The 22141-nt window shown below is 37.9% G+C and overlaps 2 protein-coding genes and 1 non-coding gene across 3 annotated transcripts; 1 reads left to right on the top strand and 2 right to left on the bottom strand.

Annotated features, from left to right (window-relative positions):
- Positions 1–550: 550 nt before the first annotated feature.
- Positions 551–6378, bottom strand: LOC145634919 (uncharacterized). The gene is made up of 5 exons (XM_081686250.1): positions 6127–6378; positions 2681–2824; positions 2185–2424; positions 1136–1195; positions 551–960 (listed from the first exon to the last, which is right to left on the bottom strand). The coding sequence occupies exons 1-5, from the start codon at positions 6235–6237 to the stop codon at positions 856–858; spliced, it is 660 nt and encodes a 219-aa protein (XP_081542376.1). The 5' UTR covers positions 6238–6378; the 3' UTR covers positions 551–855.
- Positions 6379–18457: 12079 nt separating this feature from the next.
- LOC145636982 (uncharacterized) lies at positions 18458–20907 on the top strand. Its single transcript, XM_081688509.1, has 3 exons — positions 18458–18764; positions 18878–20016; positions 20062–20907. The coding sequence occupies exons 1-3, from the start codon at positions 18458–18460 to the stop codon at positions 20905–20907; spliced, it is 2292 nt and encodes a 763-aa protein (XP_081544635.1).
- Positions 18842–18947, bottom strand: LOC145637735 (small nucleolar RNA R71). Its single transcript, XR_014114464.1, has one exon. It is a non-coding gene; the product is annotated as a small nucleolar RNA R71 (small nucleolar RNA).
- Positions 20908–22141: the final 1234 nt, after the last annotated feature.

Below are 22141 nucleotides of genomic sequence, written 5' to 3'. Positions count from 1 at the left end.
TACGAATTTAATCAAATACGATTTTCTAAGCAATCTCGGGATTAAATACTGAACCCGACCAATAGTATCGGTGAAAGGTTGTTCATCATCAGGTTTGGTTTTGGGGAGACATTTTTAGGTGTCTACATCTATATATTTTCATGAACGATCAATGAGAAGGTAATCCACACAATTACATTTTCTCTCTAATTTAGCAATTTACGACTCCCCACCAGTGAGTGCGACTCATTTCGCTGGGGTTTATCCATCCTGCCATGCTTTGGTTGCGGGAAATTTTCTCTTATTTCGGCTACTTTAGATTATTTGCTGCTTTGGATTTTAATTTTTTGGGAGGCTTGCATTTGCTCTATTGTAAGCAATTAAGCATGCTTCTTTTGTTCTTCTGGTTGGTGCGGTGTACTTGGGGTTTAATGTAATCTAAATCTCCTCTTTTCCCTTAAAATATTAATGTCATACTAAGCATCCACATTTTCTATTTGCTTTACATGCATGCCAAGGCGAATTTGCAAAGTTGTACTTGTACAGTTTACTGTGACGAATACGAAGCAAGTTGAAAAAGACAATTAAGAAGGTTGAAGTTTCAAACCTTTCAAACAAGCATGTTGGATGAAATTGCGAGAGTATTATGAAAGTAGCCTAGCTAGTAGATACAAGTCATACAACATAAAATCCCTTTCCCGGTTCCATTCAAACCCCAACAAGGTCGAAGACAGCCAGAAAGCAGAGAACGTCTACAGCTAAGAGCCCAAGGATGCAATTTAGAAAGTTGTGCAAGCAAAATCCCAAATAATGTGACAAAAATGGATCAGAATCCCCTAACTGATGCCTATGCACTTTCTGATAACCAACAGATCTTCAACGGTATCCCTTCAGAGAATCGGCAGTCTTCCCTGATCTTGCATCAGTCCAAGCTTTAGCAATGGTTTTCTTCATTTCCTCATCCCCTTCCTCATACATATTCTGCAAAATTGAGGAAGTACATGTTAATGCAAACATCAAAGCCTATGAACTTCAGAAATAATTCAAAGTCATTCCGGCAATCTCACTAAATCAAGCCCAGAACAACAGTATAGCTTGCAGGCTTACCCATTAATCAACACCACAATATTAAAAAATGTAAAGATTTAGAAGATACCTTCATAAGATCCATTATACCAGCCATAGGATCCTTTTCCTTGTCTAGATTTGGCTTCAGCTGCATCAACCAAAACCAAATAAATAAGAAAACCACACATAACAATACTTAATAATTAGGTTATTTTAACATGTGATTGGAAATCATTTTCATAATATTGAGTTAAATTTCACCCCCATAGTACATGGAAATTCTTTGCCAACAAATATCATTCACGTCTATATGGTATGCAATATAAAATGAGGATAATGGGAATATGTTTACATATAGTCTGACAAGGGAAGTCTCATGCCACTGTTTGATTAAAGCATGTGTACCACGAGTATTTCAAGTTCATCGTGGATATTGATCACCACTTAAAAGTTAAAACCAGTACTAAAGTACTCCGTAGTAATGAATTTTATTCATACATGGTTAGGGAAGGAACAACACTATGTTACTCGGACTCGGGTACCCATGTCCGACACGGGTATGTGTCAAGTATCCAACTCGGCTATTTTGTGAAACAATTCTATGATTTTGAACTAAAATAAAATGTCCGAGTGTCATACCCATGTCCGAGTGTCGAGGGTCTGACAAGGGTACTTGAGGTAAAACGAAGAGTCCAATAACATAGGAGCAACATGCCATGAATAGTATGATATACTACCTCCGGATCGTATTATATGCAACTTTGAAATTTTTTATATCTCACAAATAATACCCCAAAGTTGCATATAATATGATCCTGAGGTAGTATGTTAAATACAAAGATATAATTCATAGTCTATTAAACAAGTCAAAAGGCTAATATAAGACAGTACAAAATTCAGCTTAAAAGGGGTATTATTTGTGAGACATAAAATATTCCAATGTCGCAGATAATAAGAAATAGAGGTAGTATTATTTCTTAGCATAAAATTGTGGCCTAACATTTTGGGATGGAGGGAGTAATTTACATCATCAACCAATCAACCAATCATTTAAAGCCTTAATCCCATAAATGGGGTCATCTACATGAACCAAATTTGATTATTTTGGTAATTTACATCATAGTGACAGAAAATTACCTTGTCCTCTTTATAATGCAAATCTTGCCAACTCCCTTTCGAAGCTTTGACCAAATGTACAATTACCCTTGTGGGCTTGATCATGACTTTGGTTTGGTCTGGAACAATATCTTTATTCAATTTGGGTATGGCAAATTGATAAATTTTCCCCTGCACATCATGAAACTTGAACTCAATAGAATTTGGGCTGATGTTTTTCTCCATCTTTTCTTCCTGCACTCCCTCTAGAGACAGATATATCTGCAAAATGCAGATATGAATATCAGTATCCAGATTTAGAAAGATCTGGCTCAAATACTTGAGGGTCATATATTGGAAAGTAACTGGTCAGAGATCAAAAGGTCTAACAGAACTCAAAATTTTGTAATTACTCTTTATCTACGAGACCTAGTTTAGGAAAATTAATAATAAATAAAGAGCAAGAAGCTGGGCTATTATGAGGTGGCATTAGGTTTATCAAAAATTTCTCCCTTGAGAACGAAGTGCAGATCCTCACCTTTACTTTATCATTGTCCTGTTCCCAGCTGAAAGATGAAAGAGTAGAATAAGTCTGTGTGGGAGTGTAAGGCACCTTTGTTGTTGCCATAGGAATTGGAGTAGGATGCTGGGGAGCTGAAGAAGAACCTTTTTCTTTTGACAACTATGCACGAAAAATGTTATAGACAATCAGAATCAAATAAAGATGAATACACTAAACCTACACTGCTCAGATTCAGCTCAAACACATCCCAAAAAGGCAATAAGATTAAAACAATGAGAACATAAGGTAAAAATCAGTCAAACTGTAATCACTACAAAAGGTAAAACATTAGTCAAAGTTTCCCATTCAATTCTTTGAGACTAGAACAAGGCACCTTATTCCAAAATTAACAAATCAAGGAAGATTCACAAATAAAAACATCTAAAAAAAATAAAAGATAAACATCGCCAAATTGCCATACGTACATGTTAATGAATTAAACCATAGCTTCTTATCTAAAAATTAGACAAGGAATCTTACTTCTTATGATTCCATGGAAAAAAGATCTAATAGGTGTAGAACCAACAGTAAATGAAGCAAATTACCTAAATATGATGATTTAGATATCAGATAATTTGAGATTTGTACTCATGATTTCCCAAGAAGGTCATTTAAAATGAGTACAAGGTAATATATCAAAATGAAAGACAAAGTAAATAATGATAGCCCTTTAAAGCAATCTTATAATCCGGCCTTTTAAATGCTACTGCCCAATCACACATTGGCCTTCAGCTACCCAGAAAAAAGGCTAAACTCAATACATGATAATGATAGAACATATATACACACTTCAACAGTCAACTACAGGTCACAAGCAGTAACTAAGTTCACAACTGTAACTCTATACGCTCATACTTTGCCAATGCTTGCAACAGCTGAAAGAAAGCACTCATAGCCAGAGATATTCTCTAATCTCAAGTCTATATGTAGAATTCTGTAGCATACTCGGATTCTTCATATTACATCAAGTATCCATATCGAATCATGGATATATAAGTAGAAAACTTTCTTCTTCATTTTTGACCAAAATCATAAATTCTACACATAAAATAGTCAGACACTTGACACGTACCCATGTCGGACATGGGTACTAGAGTTTGAGCAACATTGCCCATCCTGTAACACTATTCAAATATCAAAATTAGGTTCTTATACATTGGTGTGTGGACAAGGATTAGCAAACAGTTCAAACTAAGAGAAGGCCCAAATGATACCATATTAACATAATGATATTAGCTGAATTCTAATTCAAATTTCAGTCAAAATAAAGAAATCTTTGGCCTTACAAGAAATCTAACTTTGAATAACATTTCAATGAGAATGGAGTGAGTATAAAGTCAACTAACATATTTGGCAATTAAATAATTCATGATGCAAGCTTTTAGCAACTGCATGCTTCCCGCAATGACTAAGTTAATCATCAAGGAGTCCCTACTACTATGGTCCTCTCAAGATAGTCATGGTCAGAACATCCTATTTCCCAAGGTCCTTCCAAAGCACACATCCCATGGCCAAGGGTATCAATGGTTCCCACCAATGTAGGATCCATAGCCGTTGTGGACCTAAGCCATGCTAGTTCTTTCATGGGGCGATCTCCTTAACCTACACCATGACAGATGACGAATTTAGTATCATGAAGCACTTCCTTGGCGTTCAAGTAATGAAAAACCAAGGAAATAATATTCATTAACCAAATGAACTCAGTCTTGGATATCCTAATGAAAATATCCATGTGAATTAGAAATAAAACATCTATAGGAGTTTTGTTTGTTCCATTAATTCACCCAGTAATCTACCATTTAAAATTGTAAGAGGATCTGACAGAGTTACACTATTTGGTCTATATCCAATTCCACAAGAAAAACAGAATTGAGGGACCAAATGGAAGGAAATGAAGAATTGATTGACTACAATAGCAATGTTTATGTTTGCAAAGCTACATAACTTTTTGGGTTTTTCTATATAGTAACCCTGTTAATTTCACTTTTATACGTTGTGCCCCAACATATATCACATTCCACACTGTAAACCCAATATACTTTTGTTTCCATACGGTAACCTTGTCGTTATCCCGCCGTTAAAAAATCCGTTAGTGGGGCCTACTCTCAATTTATTAATTTTTTTTTTATTGATTTGCGCGTTAGAAAATGTTCCATTAAAGGGTTTTGAGTCTATTTTGGACCTTAAGGAGCCAAATAAAGCTCAGATTTGGCAAAAAAATAAATTAAATGCCTCATTTTGCTTATTAAGTAATGTCTCGATTTACGTATTCACGTTTTAATACTTATAACGAGACATTTACTTTTTTTTTTTTTTTTTTTTTTTGTGAAATCTGAGTTCAATTTGGACCCTTAAAGGCCAAAATAACCCACAAAACCTTTAACGGAACATTTTTCAGCGCGCAAATTGATTAAGAAAAATTTAATAAATTGAGAGTGGGCTCCACTAACGGAATTTTTTGACGGCGGGATAACGACAAGGTTACCGTGTGGAAACAAAATATATATTGGGGTTACAGTGTAGAAGGTGATATATGTTAGGGCAGAACGTAGAAAAGCAAAATTAACAGAGTTACTATATAGTAAAACCCTAATTTTTTCCCATATACTACGCATTTTTCTAATCTGATATGCATTATGCTTAACAAGGCACAATATAGTCTACTGATGTGCATTATGCTTAATATAGTCTGACTAAACTTTAACTGCAAATTTACAATAATGTATAAGAAAAAACATTAATATGTGGGATCTTGATATTCAGATCAATGTGCACACTGCACAATATATAATTATCAAAAAATTATCATTATGCAATTAGAGAAATATAGTAATTAGTAAATGATCGATGAAAATAAGTACGGAGTAATAAGTTTTTGAAGTAAGTTGACAAACAACAAGTTGTTAAACATTAGGTTAACAATCTAAATTAATCATCTATAATTGAACATTCAAATTTAGCAGTACTTCAAATCAGTAACAAGGCATTTAAACTATTCATCTATACAAACTAAAAATTGAATATTACTTCGTATATCAATAACAAATCTTAATATATGAACAAAAGCAAAGACAAGTTCACAATCATTTTCTGATTTCCTCAAAAGCTAGAATTGATTCCATAACTGTTAAATCACATTTTAACTTCAAAATTTATCAGAGCTTGAATTGCATTCATCTTTGAATATGAAAGCAAATATCATTGCAATTGTAGTTTAGATACAAATAAACAGCAAATCAGGAAAAAAATATATGAAAATTTGAAATTGAAATTTCAAACACAATATTCAGACAAACAATAATTCATTTTCTTTCAAAAAATATATAAATCATAAATTCAAACACAATAACCCTAGAAATCAAAATTTACTTCAGACAACATATAAACATCGGAAATTTGTTAAAAAAAAGGTGATGAAGAACCTTTTCTAAGTTGTGAATTTCAGAGGAAATGAGAGAGATGACGCGAGGTCTCTTAGCAATGGATTGCAGGTTGCGAAGCTCTTCCAAGTCCAGTGAAAAATCATCCTCCATTTTTGCTTAATTCTTCTCTCAAAAATTCAGGGTTAATTTGAAATGAGAAAATTGATTGGATTTAGAAGATGATGACTAGAGTAGAGTAGAGAATAGTGTAGAAATTTCTAGGAAAGCCTTTAGTTTGAAGTTTAGAGTGTAGGTTCTAGAGGGTTCTTAAGAAGATGATACGGAGTACAATATTGGATTTTGATGTATACGTGTTGCACTGCTTCATTTACTGCTTAGGTGGTCAAGGCTCAAGGGTCGAGCTAAAGGTCCAGCTAAGTTGAACAGCCGGTAGCCATTAGACAAGGCTTCATGGTTCACCTTATTAAAAAGAAAAAGATTTATGCAACCCTATAAAAAACTAAGGCTATATATATGAGAAGTTAAAAGTGGATAGAATTGACAATAAAAAGAAATTCATTATATTAAGGAAATTTTGTGAGAAACCACCCATTAAAAACAGGTTTTTGTCAAAAACCACCCAAAAAAAAAATTTGTTGTCTAGGACCACCCATTTTCAAAAAAATGTTGTTAAACGCCACTGGAGTCTATATTCCAGCATTGACCTAGACTCCGGCGTTGACCCTTCCCCGGTTCCCCCCTTCTATTTCCCCCCTCTTTTTTTTCTCCTCTTCTCATTTGTATTTGCCGTTGTTGTTCTTCTTTTCTCTTCTCCTTTCTCTTTCCTCTTCTTCTTTGCTATATGCTGCTCTTCTCCTTCTTCTTTCTCTCTTTTCTTTCATCCTCTCTTTCTCTCTTCTCTTTCCTCTTCTCCTTCCCTTTCTTTTTTCTATTTTCTTTTTCGTCAGCGAAGGGTTGGGTCACGACGCCATTTTGATCTTCTTGCCGGGGTCGGGTGGAGGTGCGGTCGACACGAAACTGATGGTTTTCTGGTCAAATTCGACCATGAAAACTCTAGATCTAGAGTTTTCATGGTCGAATTTGACCATATAAAACCAAATTCGAGGTGACATTCAAAGCAAAATTCGATTAAAGGTATGTTTTCTTGTTTTTAATGTTTTAAAAAAAAATTATTTCGTTAAGTTTTGGGTTGTTTATGTGGTTTTGGGCGGTTGTGGTGGATGGTTTTTGGTGGGTAGTTGGTCGAAATAGGTAGGGTTAGGGTGGTAGTTCTGGGTTTTGTTTGTGTGGGTTTAGGTGATAGATCTAGTTTAGGGTATGGTGGGTGGGTTCGGATTAGGTGGGTTTAAGATCTGGGTTAGTTGGGTGGGTTAGGGTTAGGTTGGTAAGGTGGTGACCTGGTTCTGGTTGGTGGGTTCGGGTTAGGTTGGTAAAGGTGGTGGGTGGGTTCCGGTAAGGTGGGTTAAGGTGGTAGTTAGGGTTAGGTGAGTGGTGGGTGGGTTAAGGTGGTGCGATTGGTGGGTTAAGGCAAGTAAATTGGTTAAGCGTAGTGGCCGTGGTGGCTAGAAGCGGTGGTGCGGGGGGTTTTTTTTTATGGTTGGAGTCAACGCCGGAGTTTTGGGTCAATGCCGGAAAATAGACTCTAGTGGCGTTTAACAACAATTTTTTGAAAATGGGTGGTACTAGACAACAAATATTTTTTTTGGGTGGTTTTTGACAAAAAAGTGTTTTTAACGGGTGGTTTCTGACAAAATTTCCTTATATTAATTTACTCATAAATGGTAGATAAATTTTTAATTTATACTCAACTAAAAATGAAGTTTAAGGACTGCATATAGCATTATCCTTTTAAAAAATGGAAAAATTAACATTAATAATCCCAACTTTGGCTCATTCGTCCAAATTAAACTCAACTTTAGAGTATTTTTTACTAATTTGAACTTTAATTCGAATTTTCTTCTAATGGTTCCAATCGATTTTTAACTTGTGATAATAAGTTACTTGACACATGTTGGCGTGTAATTGGCAAAAAAATATTTTAAAATTAAATTAATTTTTTTTTTAAAAATAATTAACTAAAAAACCCACCATCCCCTCCCCTAGTATCCCACCCACCCTCCCTACCCCCACCACCCTGTCCAACTCCACCCCGCTCTAATCCCCACCCCCATTGCGACCATGCCCAAACCAACCCCCTTCTTCGCACTGGCGCTCCCCCTACCCCTACCCCTGTGTCACCTCTAAACTACCATACCACCACCTCGAAACCCCTTTTCCTGCCCCCGATAAATCCCTAAAAATCCTTTCACCGCCTAAAGCCTCCAACCACCCCTTTCCCACCTTTGAAACCCTAGCTCTAGGGGCGACACAGGGGTATTGGAAGGGGTGGGTCTAGGAGCGCGGCGCGTTGGGGGTGAGGGCTAGCGGGGTGGGTAGCCGGTGGCGGTGATTTTTTTAATTATTACTAGGTTAGGTTTCGTGTCATGCACGGTATATTTAAATTTTCATTATTAAATTAATATTATATTTGATTAAAACATTCTAAAACTATTGTGAAAAAATTTAACTGATTATCTTAACGGTCGGTAATTAGCGAGCGTTTTTAAAATCATTTGCTAATTAATACTCCCTCCGTCCCCGATTGATAGTCACTTTTGCTAAAAAAAATCACGGAAATTAAGGAGAAATAAAGAAAGTACATTGAAAAAGTACATTTACATTGGGTATGCAAAAAAAAAAAAAAAAAAAAAAGAGAGAGAGAGAGAGAGAGAAAAAGTAATTAAAGTACATGGGAAAGTTAAATTTGCACAAATATTTTAGCAAATGTTAGAGAATTTTGGTAAAAAAAAATAATATCAAAGGTACTTGAAAAAAAACAAATGTGACTAACATTTTGAGTCAACAAAAATGGCAAAAGTGACTATCAATCGAGGACGGAAGGAGTATTTCATTTTACCGACTGATTTGATGCCCGTCGGTAATATTAATATCTGAAAACGTGTTTTCTTGTAGTGGTCTTTGATTTAGTTATAAATTTTCAAAGATGAAATGATGTATCCTTTTTATTTCTTACTATTAATCAAAGAAATATTTATAAATTATGCTTCGTATATACCAGCTAGTAGAAGATACACGCACATTTTGTGTGCAATATAAGAAATTTATATGGCTTGATCTTTTTTAATATTATCTAATAACTTATTATAATGAGCTAAATATTAATGGGTTTAAAAATTATTGAAGTCATGGAGACGCATATTAGAATATGACTTCGGTTAAAAAAATAATTAAAAAAAAGGTAGTTTTTTTTTTAAAAAAAAAAATAGATGGTGGTTTTTTCAGGTGATTTTATGTCCTTTGGGAGAGTTACAACTCGAAGATTGAGTCCAACGAAGCGGCCTGTACCTACAAGCCAACGGAGCTCCAGATGTTTAGAGGTCCACCTCCGAAGATTAAGTTACTACGGATTCAGAGTAAAACGTGCGGAAAGTAAACATCTTCTCAGATTCTGAGATCTAGTGTTATCTGTTTCCGAGAGCAATAAATTATGTAATGATTAAGACGTGCCCCAATAAATGGGAGAATCTCCCAATTTATAGGGTCCTAGAAAGGTGTGCCCTACCCTATGATTTGATGACCTAGAGATTTAGGCTGCGCCGTTTTGCGGCTACCTTGGGAATAGGGCCTTGAAGACCGCCAATTGCTGAGGGGATATCTGCTTAACACGTGTTGGCCCCTGAGAGGTCCATTTGGAGGCCTTCTCAGCTGACATGTGGAAAGCTCTTATTGTGCCAAGTGGCAGGGTAGAAATACCTAAATCATTTGCCCCTCACAGGGATCACGTGGGATGTCCCGTTAGGGCGCTTGTTACACGTGTCCTTCAGTCATTTGTTCGGCATTTTACCGTTTATCATGGGTAGAATCTAGGGTTTTACCCTAGACTTTTCACCCTTTCTGTAAGTAGGGGTTGACCCCTCATTATGTTCACACGTTTGAGTGAATTTTTAGAGAGAATATTTGAATCTTTGACTTTGAGAACTTGTCTTCTTCGGTGAAAGCATCCAACGCTCGACTACCAGTCCGCCTGTAAGCAGACGACCAGATCTTCCTAGTGGCTCATCTTACCTTCACTTAGTAAGGTAACCGTCTGTTCTTCTTTTTTAATCTTTGTTTCTTTTATTTTTTCAAAAATGGTTTCCCAAACGCACCCGGCACGGTCTGTGCAGGACTCCCCTTTGGGAACTTCTCCAAATCTGATATTGTCTGTGCCTATGCAGGACACCATGGGCAGAACGAGGCAAACCAGTAGGAAGTACAGGATGGATGGTACCTGATACCATTCGGAAAGCTCGACCGTATATTCAGAGGGCTCCGTTAGAGTGCCTACTGCCGAAATTCATGATCACCCGCCCAGCGCTGTTAGTACCCCAAGCTCCTCAATTTTGGAGGAGTTGGGTGATGAAAAACAAGTTCCCAGGCCAAGTAATTCGATGCCGGAAGAGGAAATGGGGGAGGACACTGCTAGCACTAGCCAACACGCCTCCAACTTGGACGATAGCTCTGATGATGACTCTGATTTATCATCTTTTGACAGCGCCTCCATTGACTCAGAGGAGGCGTGTTCAAAGTTAAATTCTGCTAGAGAGTCCCTATCAATTAACAGGGGCAAAGGGTGGGCTGATCCGTATGCCTTGCGTCGGCTAGAGCATGCGCCCTATTATTTGCATGTTCCCAACGGCAGACAGGATAAAATGGCTGTTGAATTTAGGAAGTTCATCTCCAACCATGTCATGGGACATGAGTTTCTACTCTCTGTGCTGGATGTTGTGGATACAGTCGTCTGGCCAAAGGAGGCCAACTACGATGACTAATGCTTTGGCTACTATGAGGCGGCCATTCAAGCTGGTCTGCGCTTCCCTCTCCATCCGGCCGTGGAGAGGATCTTAGATGGATACCAACTGGGAATCTGGCAACTAGCCCCTAACTCTTGGGTCAACATAATGAGCTATGTTGCCGCATGTGAAATGCTGGAGTTAGATCCCGACTTTGAGGTATTTGCCCACATGCATTACCTAAGCAAAACCCCACAATCAAGTGGAGCCGAATGGTTCACCCTTATTAGCCATAAGGGGTACATGATGGTAGTGGGGAAGGAGTCCAAATGGAAGGACCGGAGGAAGAAAGTTTACATAGTCTCCACCCCTGATCACCTATAATAGACACCCATTTGTGTCTCCCCAAAACCAGACCCAGTGATGAGTACCTTTCACGTTGAATCATGATCGAATGAAGTGAAAGTGTGGAAAGTTTAGTGTTGCGGAAAGTTTTAATTTATTTTCTCTTCTCTTTGTTTTTGAAAACCTAATTTAAGAAAACAGCCAATCCAGTTTGGTTGGTCCATGATATGGGTCCAATAATAGTGTAGTTGGATGGGGCTTGAAAAGAGCTTTCCAACGATATATTATAAGCCCAATTCCGATGAATGATGAGGAAGTTATGGCCAAATTACTAAACTGGGCCCGGTTTGAGCCTTATATGCGGCCCGCCCAATGATCTAGAGGAGGGCCTAATATGGATTTATCATTCCTAATGCAATTAGGAATAGTTTTAGTCTTCTAGATTATTCTAGAAGGTTCTTTTCATTCCTAATTTAATTAGCATTGATAAATTGACTTTTGTTGACTTTTTAAAGTTTTAATCAGAATAAAAGAACGTTTTTGAGGAAAATACGATTTTATCCTACTGTACGGCAATTTCTATCTGATTTTAAGAAAACGCGTCAATTTCTTAGTCAGCGCCAAACGCCAGCTGTAGTGCCTGACGCTACGCTTGGCGCCTGGCGCTAACGTCAGCGTTTGGCGCTAACTTGGTTTTTCGCGTCAGAACTCTGTTTTTGATGTTTTATCTTTTTGGCTGATTTTTTCTATAAATAGCTTCCTAAAAACTCCGTTTTGATTTAGCAACTCTCATCAAGATTTTCTTGATTACTCCCTCTCTCTCTCTCTCTTTTCTAAACTAGTCTTCTCTCAAAAATAAAAATTCCGCATTCATTAGATTTAGAAACACCTAGCCATATTCGAAGTTGCCTTCGCCCTAGACGTGAAATGTTTTAATTTCTGAGGGTTTGGTCCCAAATCTCTCTTTCAATTATTTAATTTAATTGTTTGTTTTATTATTTTCCTTGAAGTTACTAACGTGTGTATTTTGTTATTAGAAAGAGGTACGAGGCATCCAAGTAAGTACTTTAATGGTTTAATTGATATTATGATGTAGAAATCATGCTTAGATTGTTATTATGATATTCCTAGTATCATGTCTAGGGTAACTTTAATATCAAGTATGATTAAAAGTATGATGCCTTTTATGTTCTTCCTAATATGTATGATTGTTAGTATCATGTTAGGGCTAAAGCTTTGATTTTTATTGTTTAGTGACATGCTAGGGTTTGTTATTAATCTTGTTAGTATCATGCCTAGGATCTTATTATTATACTTTAACATGATGGTTATTATTATTATTATTATTATTATTATTATTATTATTATTATTATTATTATTATTATTATTATTATTATTATTATTATTATTATTATTATTATTATTATTATTATTATTATTATGTTGCTTGATTTTATTGTTATTGCTTGATCACACCTTTTATGCATGTTTAAAGGGAAATTGTACTTGTAATCACGCTTATATAAGATAATTAATAATCTTATTTTGGGTTAATTTGATTATAATTCAAGTGATCGTCAATAATAGATTTATTTGTGCATTAATATTCAACCAACATAGATAAACAGGTTTAGGGGTAATCCTAATGATTGCATGTTAGTCAGAAAGCGCACATGAATACGATCAGAATAAAGTAGAGACCTATTATTAGGGCAGGTTTAATCTCTTTTAGGTTGGATTTTTACCTTCATCCCCGAACCCTATTTGGTTCAAAACCTTATGGAGTTGACAATCTCTTGGATTGTTAAGGGGTGTAACCTTCACCTCGTGAACGGTTTACAAGTTCCTAAAAAAAACTTATTGGCGACTCTTTTGCTCAATCTTCTTTCCCTTTGGACGCCACCGTACTTTAGTGTATGATCATAGTGGGGTTCAAGCTAGTGGTTAACGCTTGAAATATTCCCTACAGTTTTTGGCGACTCCACTAGGGAGGATTTCTATTTTAATTCCAGAAATTTATTTCGGCAATGATTTAGAATGAGTGAATGAGACTCGAAAAGTTCTAAGTATTTCATGTGCGTAATTTTGATTAACATTATTGTTATATGCATAAAAAAGATCTCATTGGAAAGACCATCTGTAATGAGTTAAAACATAGGATTTTACACGTAGGAAATTTGAGAAATATCTTTCACAACTAGGACCGAAATAACAATGCGCTAAACTGGAAAATTTTATCGAGCATAGAAAGTTGTTGAGGCATGTAGGAATTAGCGTCAGCGAACAGAAAATTAGCGCCAAAAATTTGACTGTAGCGCCAGACGACAACTCTGTTGCCAGGCGCTACAGACAAAATCCGGCGCCAATCTCTGTTTGCTGGCGCCAAATTCTTCCAATACCGAGCCAGAAATATGCGTTCTATTTTCGACCAGTTTTTCGCATTGTTTGCTCGATCCTACTTCCTGATTGAGTTTTTCTCACTTTTCTGAAACCCATATGTGTTCTACATATGGACATAACCCTCTGGGAATTCATGCTCCATTTACCTGATTGAACGCTCTGAGCAACAAAGGGTACATCCGAGATTGTTGAATGCACCAAACCATGGAAGCGAGTTTTTTTTTTTTCTAAAACTCGCGGTGTCCTATCCACTCGCGCCAACCCTTCACATTTAGGCTTCCACGCGGTGCATCCGGACAATTAACCATGAACCCTCTATTGACTAAACCATATCCCGAACTTTAGAGAACTAGAGCCATGGTTAGGTTGCAAACTCATTGCATCATATCGTGCCTACTTGACTAATTGTGCATTATTTGTTGTGCATATGGTATATGTTTTCCTTAACCGTTTGTTTGCCTTGTGTTAAGATTAAATAAATTAATGCCTAAAAGAACTTTGCCTAATTAATTAATTAATTTGAGTAAATAAAGTCTAATATTTTAATCAGAATTGACCTAGTACGACTTTAGGCATACCCCTGTAGATTAATAACACCGAAAATAGTTAAGATTGAAGCTCCAGTAATGGCGCCAAAGTCTTAACTGTAGCGCCACTCTGTGGAGTATGGCGCGTGGCAAAAGCTCTGTCGTCTGGCACTACACTGCAAAGAGAGGCGCCAGTCCTGTCATTTTGACGACAGTTCGGATTATTGATCGAGTCATCACCTAGTATCTAATTAACCAGCTTGCTAATTAATTCGGCTAAATTTCGCTGTCAATAATACCTTGTAAAGCCATTAATTGAGTTTAGGCATTAAGTCTCATTGTCTTACACAAGAGTCCAAGCATGTCACTTACACTCAAAGCACACACCAATACACATACCTTGACCATGTCTAAGAGAGTCTTGTATGTGCGTTTTTTCGTCATTTTTCTTAGGGGGGGTAAGTCGGATATTAATCCTCAAATTTAAATACCATACTTAGTTCCCTAAAAATATATACATTATTTTTTCCAAAAATATGCACCTATTTTTTCCTTTTTCCTCTTTAAAACCGTAAAGTCAAGGTCGATTTGAGTCAAGTAATTAAAACGCAAAATGGTTTAAATTACAGCGCGTGGTCAAGAAAGGAAGGGCGGTTAATCAAAGACAACCTTTTCGTACAAGTCCAACTTTTCGATAAACCCATAGCTCGTAAGAGGAAATCTAGGACAGTAATGGCAACACAAGAAGAAGTCAATGAGCTTAGGAACCAACTGGTTACCGTGACTGAGGCACTGAAGCTCCTAACACTTAAGATTGATGATCCCGTGAAACAACAACAGATGAACCTCATGCAAGAGAGTCTAAGCAAGCTATCTAGCGACTCCAAGCTTCAAGGGATTAGTTCACAAGGCGTCTCGGTGGACAAAGATCTTCTTCCGCAGAAGTTCAATGCCAACGACATCCCGAAATTCAAAGCCACCGATAACCCTTATTTTAATTTAAGAGCCTTTGAAACAATAATTGTATTAAGGGTATCGACAAAAAGGTGTTCCCCTCTCTGTTCTCACTATCTCTCGAGACCATTTGCTAGAAATGGTTCTTTTATCTCGACAAAGAAAAGACCTCCACCTGGGAGTCCATAGCAAACACTTTCGTTGATAGATACAAATGCAACATTCAAGTCGAGACTGACTATAGGGAACTTGAAATCCTCAAACAGAAGGAGAACGAAGGCTTCACCTCCTTCTTTAACAAATGGAGATAAACCTCAGCTAAGATGATTGAGGTGCCAAGTGAAAAAGAGTCTGTAAGGTTGTTCATCAAGAACCTTCAAGAAAAATACTCCAAACATCTCAAGTATAAAAATAATCTCCATACCTTCAAGGCCGTTTACGACATTGGAATCAATATTGAAGACGACCTGGCTAAGTTGAAAGCTGCCAACAATAACTCCAACAGTGGCTGGAAAGGAAAGAAGAACGACAATCCTTCTTCTTCCAAAACCACCCACTCAAATAATGTTAGCACTTTTAACCTAGGTGAAGTCCTTGCTATTGATAATCAAGGACAAAAGAAACCATTTAGGAGGAACTTTACTCCTATTGGCATGAGTTATGACACCGCATTCGATCGATTAAATGCAAAAGGTATTATAACTCCTATTGGACCATTTGGGGACCCACCAGTCGAAAAGAAGTCGGCTAATTGGAACCCCAATGCACACTGCAAGTATCACCAAGGTAGGGGCCATCTCACCGAAAACTGTTGGAAGCTTAAGGAAGCTATCCAAGACTTAATCGATAACAACAAGCTACCATTGCCCCCTGCCAGTAAGAAGCCAAGTATTGACAATGCGCCTCTTGCTCATGCCTTGGCTATCTCTGATGAGGAAAATGAGGTTGACCCCTCGTCTCTCATCAAACCTATTAAAGAAATCCATGCCATCGAAGAAGAGGAGGAGATCTTTTTCGACGCCATGGATAACCTTCCAGAACTAGCAAGTAAAGAAGACATACAATCGCTGACACTGTCTATGATGGAACGGTCGCATTAGCTACGTGAAACTCTCAAAGCTATAAAGGAACTTTAAAAGAAATATGACGAGGTTCCACTCCCGAAAGATGAACCTAAGAGAGAATTCACACCCATGAGAATGACTTATGAGGCAATGTGTTTTCCTTTACAAGTCACCAAAAAACCCAAGAAGAGTAATAGACTCTACACTCCAATTGGGATCCCATATGTACAAATGTTCGAAATGCTCTCCGAGAGTGGCGAGATCAAACCTCTCGAACCTAGACCATTCGAATCATTGAAAAGGACAGATAGATATTATTGTCAGTATCATCAATCAGGGGGTCACACCATCGAAATCTGTTTTAAATTTAAGGATTTAATTCAGAAAATGATTGATGAAAAGAAACTAGTCCAAGTTCCACAAGAAGAGGATGCAAATATTAATGGATTTTGGGACAGTGATGAAGAATACGTCTACTTAAAAGACATGGTAGGACCTCCACCTTCGGTGTCATACGCCATGGATGATTTTTGGGCTGAAGAAGATACATCGATAGACGTCCTCACAAGATCCGGGAGAATGCAACCTCCTGTTTCAACCCAACCCATGCTAACTGATGTACACATTTTATACCACATTTTACCCTCGGTTTACAGCTATTTCTATGTGATTTCTAAGCTCTACGGAGCTATTTCTCGCTAATATCCTCTTCTCTAGTGTGGCTTGGTCTATTTGATTGATTTTACAGGCATATGAAGATTTTCGGATGATTAGGACGCATTTTGGATTGCCACGAGAGCTTAGTAGGATGGAAGAGATTTTTCCCGTGTCCGCCCTGGAGGGCAACATTGCCCTGGTAGCCAGGGCGAAGAAGAAAAGAAGCGAAGAAGTTCAGCCCCCGTCCGCCCGGACCGGGCGGCATTGCCCTGGCAGACCGGGCAAACAGGATATCGTATTTAAAGCCAAGGTGTTGGTCGCGCCCGACCCGGCGGCTTTGCCCGGTCTGACCGGGCGGAGTTTCGCGGATCCTATTTTCAATTTTTTTCGGGTTTTCTTATTTTAAGGGATATAAATACCCCTTTGTAAAGCCAATTAAAACTTACTTAGTTATTATCTTAGCAGTTTTTAAACACTATTAGAACCCTAATATTCTCTCTAGATCTAGATTAATTTGCACTTTCAAGTTTTGATCTTTGTTCATCAACAATTGGTACTTTTCTACATTCAAGCAATTGGTATTCATCTTTATTTCTTCTCTCACTTTTAATTGCTTATTAATTATGTTTTCTTCATTGAATATTGTTTTTGCTTCCATTAATATGTGTGAGTAGTTCTTTATTCCAAGATCTAGCGGAACCCGAATATGATTAATGCATGATTTAATTCTTTAAATTCTCTAATAATAATTGTAATTGATTTGCTTAATTGATTATGCTTATGCCAATACTAGATTAGGGATAATTGGTATTGTTATTAATCCTTTGTTTTAATCGCAACGGGAGTTGGGTTTTGACGGATTTGAATAAATAAATTAAGGGTTTGAAATTCATCACGGGAGTAGTTGAATGGATGATTAGGAAGTTAAAGTAATGTTCTTAAGGCCTTTAATTTACATGATTCCACGGAAGTAGGCTTGATTGTGATTAGAGAAGCCATTGATAACTCGGGAGAGACCATTGGTTTTATTCATGGATTACTTTTCCTCTTTAATCAATTAAATATTGTGTTAGGGGTAGAACGACTATTGCATTAATTGTATTCGTGGTGAAGCTTGATCTTGGATGTTTTTAGCATTAAATTGTCATCTTATTTAGATTTAATCGTTTTGACTAGTCCTTTAGATATTGATTCTCATTTATTGATTTGGTTACTTGCTTGGTAATTGCTTGAGTCTATTTAATTGGTTGAACCATAGTCTCTTGGGATCCGACCCTTGCTTGCCCGTCTACATAGTGGTGGTCTAGTTAGGTTTATTTTTGTTAGGTACGCGATATGCCTATCAAATTTTGGCGCCGTTGCCGGGGACTAACGGTTCTATACTAGTTATTTGTGATTCGTTTTTACTAAGCTTTATCTGTTGCTTCGGCTATTGTCTCTTGTGCTCTTGATTTCTTTGCTTTTAGTTCTTTGTTGCATGAAACTCGACGTTCAGGGTCAGACGATTTAATTCCACTTGATTCTGAAATTGAAGCAACCGCAAGGAGACGAGGAGGTAGAAGAAGAAGGAGGAATCAACACTTTAGAAACATGGTCGATCCAGGCACAAAATCTCTTTTGGAATATGGCATTCCCGATACCACAACGGGACTCCTCTCTAGCATTGTCAGACCACCCGTTACAGCTCAGAACTTTGAATTGAAGCCACAGTTCATTCAATTCATCTCTAATGATTCATTTGCAGGCACACCTCACGAATGCCCTGTCAGTCATATTGATAGTTTCTTGGAAAAATGCGATACCATGAAACTAAATGGTGTTACAGATGATGCTATTAGACTTCGCCTATTCCCTTTCTCATTACGGGTTAGAGCAAAGGAATGGTTGAGAGATGAAGGTACTGGCTCTTTTGATACATGGGACAAACTAGTGAAAGCTTTTCTAGTCAAGTTATTGGGACAAGAAAAGACTGCGAGGTTGAGAAATGAGCTATCTACTCTGGGAAGTCAGATGATGAGTCCTTATATGAAGCATGGAGGAGGTTCAAGCGATTGCAGAGACAATGCCCTCATCATGGTATTCCTGAATGGATGTTGATCCAAACCTTTTACAATGGCTTGACTCATGAGTTCCGAATCTATATTGATGTTGCATCTGGGGGTTCTCTCTTGACTAAGAACCCAACTGAGGCAAAGGATCTAATTGAGAAGATGGCGACAAATGATAATTACCATCCAGGAGGACGACGCAATGCTAAAAAGGGAGGTATGCATGATGTTGATGCTCTAACCCTTTTAACTAGTTCTATGCAGGCATTGACAAGCAAGTTTGACAAATTCCAAGCAGCATCTTCTGGCTCATCTACTGAAACTTGTCAAATGTGTAATGTACAAGGTCACATTGCCCCTGATTGCCCACAAAATTCACAGGAGATGTCGATTGAGGAAGCCAATGCATCCTACACTTCAAATCCCAAAAGGCCATATGATCCTCACTCAAACACATACAATGAAGGTTGGAAACATCACCCAAATTTCTCTTACAAGAATACCCAAGCTCAACAAAATCCCCCTCCACCACCACCTCGAAACAATAACTATAATGCTCCACCCAGTTTTCAAGCAAGACCACCTCTAGTCCAACAACCTATGCAACTACCTCCACAAAAATCCAACCTTGAGCTAATGCTTGAGAACTTCGTTACCACAACGAACAACAACATCCAACAACTACAAGCTCAGAACAAGCTCATGGAAAATCAGATAAGTCAACTTGCTCATCAAGTTGGCCAATCTTTGAAGACTCCGGGCACTTTTCCGGGTCAAACAGAGCAACCACCAAAAGGGCATATGAATACTGTGACTTTGAGGAGTGGAAAGCAATTGGAAGATCCTCCCATGAGAGAGTCATCCAAGGAGGTTGTTGACGGGGTAGTCCCAAAGGAGAAGGTGGTCGATGGTACCGCGAATGAGGAAGAATCAAGGGCATCAATTCCACCACCACTTGTCCCATATGTGCCAACAGTTCCTTTCCCGCAAAGGTTGGCCCAAGCTAAGTTAGAGAAGAAGTATGGAAAATTTCTCGATATTTTGAAGAAGCTTCACATCAACATTCCATTCTTAGATGCAATATCCGAGATGCCATCTTATGCAAAATTCTTGAAGGACATGCTCTCTAACAAGAAGAAGCTAGAGGAGAATGCTACTGTTGCGTTGAACGCAGAGTGTAGTGCTATTTTGCAAAATACACTTCCTAAGAAATTAGGTGATCCGGGTAGCTACTCAATTCCAGTAAAGCTTGGGGACATAGAGATCAACAAGGCATTATGTGATCTTGGTGCAAGTGTGAGCCTCATGCCGCTCTCTATTTGCAAGAAGCTTCAAATGGGTGAACTAAAGCCTACACGCATGTCTCTACAACTTGCAGATAGGACGGTTAAATTTCCCTTAGGTATACTTGAAGATGTTCCTCTTCGTGTGGGAAAATTCTTTATCCCATGTGATTTTGTTGTGATGGAGATGGAAGAGGATGCACATGTCCCTATTATACTTGGTAGACCATTCTTAGCCACTGCAGGTGCAATCATTGATATGAAGAATGGAAAAATCACTTTTGAGGTGGGAGACGAGAAAATGGAGTATTCACTCTTGAACGCTACGGGAACTCCTTCCATGGGAGAGACTATTTGCCAAGTGGATGTCCTTGATGATCTAGAACGTGAGCAACTTCCCTTAATCAAGAAAGACGATGCATTGGAAACGGTGTTGGTAGGAAGCACCAGTGAGGAAGATTGGGAAACAAAGGAGTACACGCGGCTACTTGAGGAAGGAAAAGCAAATCCAACCACCGCTCTAGTGAAGGAAGTCCTTAGTGTATCAAGTGTTGGGGAGAGTACTACGCCTCCCGAGGTAGAGTTGAAACCCCTTCCCTCCACTCTTAAATATGCATATCTTGGTCCTACTAATACATATCCTGTTATTGTTAATGCTGAACTTAATGACACAAAATTAGAGCAACTACTCACCGTTTTGAGAAAATAAAAAAGTGTCATTGGGTACATCATTGATGATATTAAGGGTATTAATCCCTCATTCTGTATGCATAAGATAATTCTTGAGGACGATCATACCTCCTCCATAGAACCTCAAAGACGACTTAATCCAAATATGATGGAGGTAGTTAAAAAAGAGGTTCTTAAATTGCTTGTTGCAGGAATAATTTACCCTATCTCAGATAGTAAGTGGGTTAGCCCTGTACAAGTAGTCCCTAAGAAGGGAGGTATGACCGTTGTTAAGAATGACAAGGGTGAGCCAATCGCCACTAGAACTGTTATAGGTTGGCGAATGTGTATCGATTACAGGAGATTGAATAAGGCAACTCGGAAGGACCATTTTCCCCTTCCCTTTATTGATCAGATGCTTGAACGTTTGGCTAAGCATTCCTTTTTCTGCTACTTGGACGGATATTCTGGTTTCTTTCAAATTCCCATTCGTCCATGTGATCAGGAAAAGACTACTTTCACATGTCCCTATGGCACCTTTGCCTATCGAAGAATGCCATTTGGACTATGTAATGCTCCAGCCACTTTCCAACGTTGTATGATGGCAATTTTCTCAGGTCTTATTGAAAATTCAATGGAAGTTTTTATGGATGACTTCTCTGTCTATGGAACATCTTTTGATGTATGTCTTGAAAATTTGGAAAAGGTGCTCCATAGATGTAAAGAAGTCAATTTAATTCTAAAATGGGAAAATTGCCATTTTATGGTACAACAAGGAGTCGTTCTAGGCCATGTGGTGTCAAATAAGGGTATTGAGGTTGATAAAGCAAAGATAGAGGTCATTGAGCGATTACCCCCTCCAAATTCTGTAAAAGGAATTCGGAGCTTTCTTGGTCATGCAGGATTTTATAGGCGATTTATTAAAGATTTTTCAAAAATCGCTAGACCTCTAACTGAGCTTTTGGCCAAAGATGCCCCATTTGTATTTACTGATGCTTGTCTTGAAGCTTTTAACAGGTTGAAAGAAGCTTTGATCTCCGCTCCCGTTATGCAACCCCCGGATTGGACCCTACCATTCGAGATTATGTGTGACGCTAGTGACTATGCGATAGGGGCCGTCTTGGGGCAACGGAAGGATAGAAAACTCCACGTTATTTATTACTCTAGTAAAACTCTTGATTCTGCTCAAATGAATTATGCCACAACTGAAAAAGAGATGCTAGCGGTAATTTATGCAATAGAGAAGTTTCACTCATACCTTGTTGGCTCAAAGG

This window comes from Chenopodium album, chromosome 6 (genome assembly GCF_948465745.1).
Source record: "Chenopodium album chromosome 6, dcCheAlbu1.1, whole genome shotgun sequence".
NCBI lineage: Eukaryota > Viridiplantae > Streptophyta > Magnoliopsida > Caryophyllales > Amaranthaceae > Chenopodium > Chenopodium album.
This window is presented reverse-complemented; position numbering and strand designations above follow the sequence as displayed.

Bases quoted from the DNA above. Each gene is read 5' to 3' on its own strand.
- LOC145634919 (XM_081686250.1), bottom strand. From the start codon at position 6,237: ATGGAGGATGATTTTTCACTGGACTTGGAAGAGCTTCGCAACCTGCAA. The intron at 2,825-6,126 runs GTTCTTCATCAC...TTTCGTGCATAG, and splicing joins AAATTCACAACTTAGAAAAG to TTGTCAAAAGAAAAAGGTTC. The intron at 961-1,135 runs GTATCTTCTAAA...TCAATTTTGCAG, and splicing joins GTATAATGGATCTTATGAAG to AATATGTATGAGGAAGGGGA.
- LOC145636982 (XM_081688509.1), top strand. From the start codon at position 18,458: ATGGTCGATCCAGGCACAAAATCTCTTTTGGAATATGGCATTCCCGAT. The intron at 18,765-18,877 runs GTACTGGCTCTT...CTGGGAAGTCAG, and splicing joins GGAATGGTTGAGAGATGAAG to ATGATGAGTCCTTATATGAA. The intron at 20,017-20,061 runs GCAAAATTCTTG...AAGAAGCTAGAG, and splicing joins TATCCGAGATGCCATCTTAT to GAGAATGCTACTGTTGCGTT.